The sequence below is a fragment of the Hydra vulgaris genome, chromosome 04 (genome assembly GCF_038396675.1).
Source record: "Hydra vulgaris chromosome 04, alternate assembly HydraT2T_AEP".
Lineage (NCBI taxonomy): Eukaryota > Metazoa > Cnidaria > Hydrozoa > Anthoathecata > Hydridae > Hydra > Hydra vulgaris.
In genome coordinates this window covers 14254540-14256795 of record NC_088923.1, presented here as the reverse complement: position 1 = coordinate 14256795, position 2256 = coordinate 14254540, and the positions used below count along the sequence as shown (strand labels likewise).

The 2256-nt window shown below is 28.5% G+C and overlaps 1 protein-coding gene across 1 annotated transcript; it reads right to left on the bottom strand.

Moving 5' to 3' along the window:
• Window positions 1-337: 337 nt before the first annotated feature.
• On the bottom strand, window positions 338-1102 carry LOC136079205 (zinc finger MYM-type protein 1-like). The gene has a single exon (XM_065794927.1). It carries the CDS (start codon window positions 1100-1102, stop codon window positions 338-340), a length of 765 nt encoding a protein of 254 aa, XP_065650999.1.
• Window positions 1103-2256: the final 1154 nt, after the last annotated feature.

Here is a 2256-nt window from a genome sequence, read left to right as displayed (position 1 = left end):
CACCTTGTAAAAATTCTTAAAAGCAAACGGGTCCATGAAGATTTTATGATATATAATTTGGGGAACGGGTTAGAAAAGGTTGGGAACCACCAGTGGCGGATTTACCATATGCGAGGCCATAGGCAAGTTTTCTATTATATTAGTTGAGTTTTTAATTCTTGTGTTCTATTGTGTTTTGGATATTTATTAGAACGTAACGAAGCAAAAAACGCACATAGGTTTTAAATGTACATTAAGTAATTTTTTTTATTTTGGATGAAGATGCACTAATAAGACTACTCAAAATGCGATACCATTTATTTTTTTCGCAGATTTTAGGAGGATCGATTACATTGACTTAAAACTTAACCTTTCTGACTTTTAAAGACGCAAACTCATCAATTAAATCAGAACAGCCCAAGGACTGACTTATTTTATTTTCAATGGAAATTAAAGCTAATGCAGATAAGCGGTCTTGACCCATAGTGGAACGTAAATAGTTTTTTATGAGTTTTAATTTGGAAAATGACCTCTCTGCGCTTGCCACTGAAATAGGGGAAGTTAGTAAAATTCGTAGGGCAATAAATAAATTTGGAAACATTTCGATTAAAGAATTTGCCGTAATATACTTCAAAATTTCCAGTGCATCTTTCGATTCCGCCGAAGCTTCCATTCTTAAAAATGTATTTATTTCCGAGTATAACTCTTCATGGTTCACGTCCGATTCTTCTGTACTAGGATTTCTCAGTGATATTTCTAAATTTTTACAATCATTTAACAATTCATTTGCATCTAAACTTCGCATTTTTTCGGTACGGGTTAAAAAACCTAATATTTTGTTGTATGAAACAAGCATTTTGAATCTTTCATTTAAGCTTACTAATGCAACATCAATTATTGCATTAAAAAAATCTACTTTATATTTAGACTTTCCATTTAGAGGTGTATCAGTTCCTTCATATTCAAAAAAACGTCGTTTTCGGCTAAGCCGTACTTGAGGGAATACTGGCTCAGTACCTAATTTTATAGCTATTTCTTCAGATTTTTTAATAATCGCTTCAAATGATTTATCACTTCTGAATTCAGAAACCGCTACAACAAATACTAGGAACCAGCATAACATCCCATCACTGCTCAGATTATGTCTTGTGCAACAGTAAAAATGTAAAGACAATATTATATAAAATAAATAAACAAACAAACAAAAAGTCATCCAGTTAGGAGGATGGAAAAACAGAAAAAGCCTTTGAGACGTGTAGGTGCATATGGGCAAAGATATATTTGTCACAGTCATTGTCAATGTATATGAGACTAGAAACCGCATACTCTTTCATATGGTTGCCAGGCATTATGTATAACGCAAAAAAAAATTGCTGCATACATAATAATAGATGTATATGTAAAGTTGAATATTTTATAAAAATACTGTTTATAAAAATACTGTACGCATACATTATATTGAATTTTAATAAATGAGTTTTGTTGTTTATATTTATTGTACAAAGAAAATTTTTTTATATTACTTGTACTAAGAAAAAAAAATGCGAGGCCACCTGAGCGCGAGGCCACCGGCAAATGCCTGCTTTGCCTGTGCTTAAACCGCCGCTGGGAACCACTGTTATATATCATTTTAATTAATTATAATTATACAGTATAAATTAATTATACTATATAATTAATATATTTTTACTTAGCCGACTAAAAAAAAAAGTTTGATTTTAGTTAGACTTAAGAATTAGTCGATTATTTTTAGTTACCTAAAAAGTTAATCGACTAGTTTTTGTTAGGGTTTTTTTACTGTTGCTAGTTACTATTTTCAGTTTTTGTACCAAATAATTATGTATAACATAAAAAGGTTTTACTCGTTTTATTAAAACAATTAACTCTAACTTTTAAATTATTTTGTTAGAATTTTTAGATTTTTATTTTCAATTATTCATTTAATGATACAAAACATTTGGATTAACTTTAATTAAATATCTTAAAAGTTTTGTTTTCAACAAAGCTTTTCAAATATCACATTAATGTAATACTTTGACGTACTTAATTTAAGTATTTTGCACGAATTTTTGTTTAATTATGTGTTTTGTTAAATTGAATAAAAAAGTTAAATTTCAAATTTTGTATTAAGCTAAATGATTATAAACCGATTCTATAGTTTTAAAATTTTTTAGAAATCCTATCTTTAAAATCTTTAAAATTTTATTGCGTGAATAATTGTTGATTCATCCTATTGGATGAATTAACAATGCAATAATTGATAAAGTGCTTGATTAT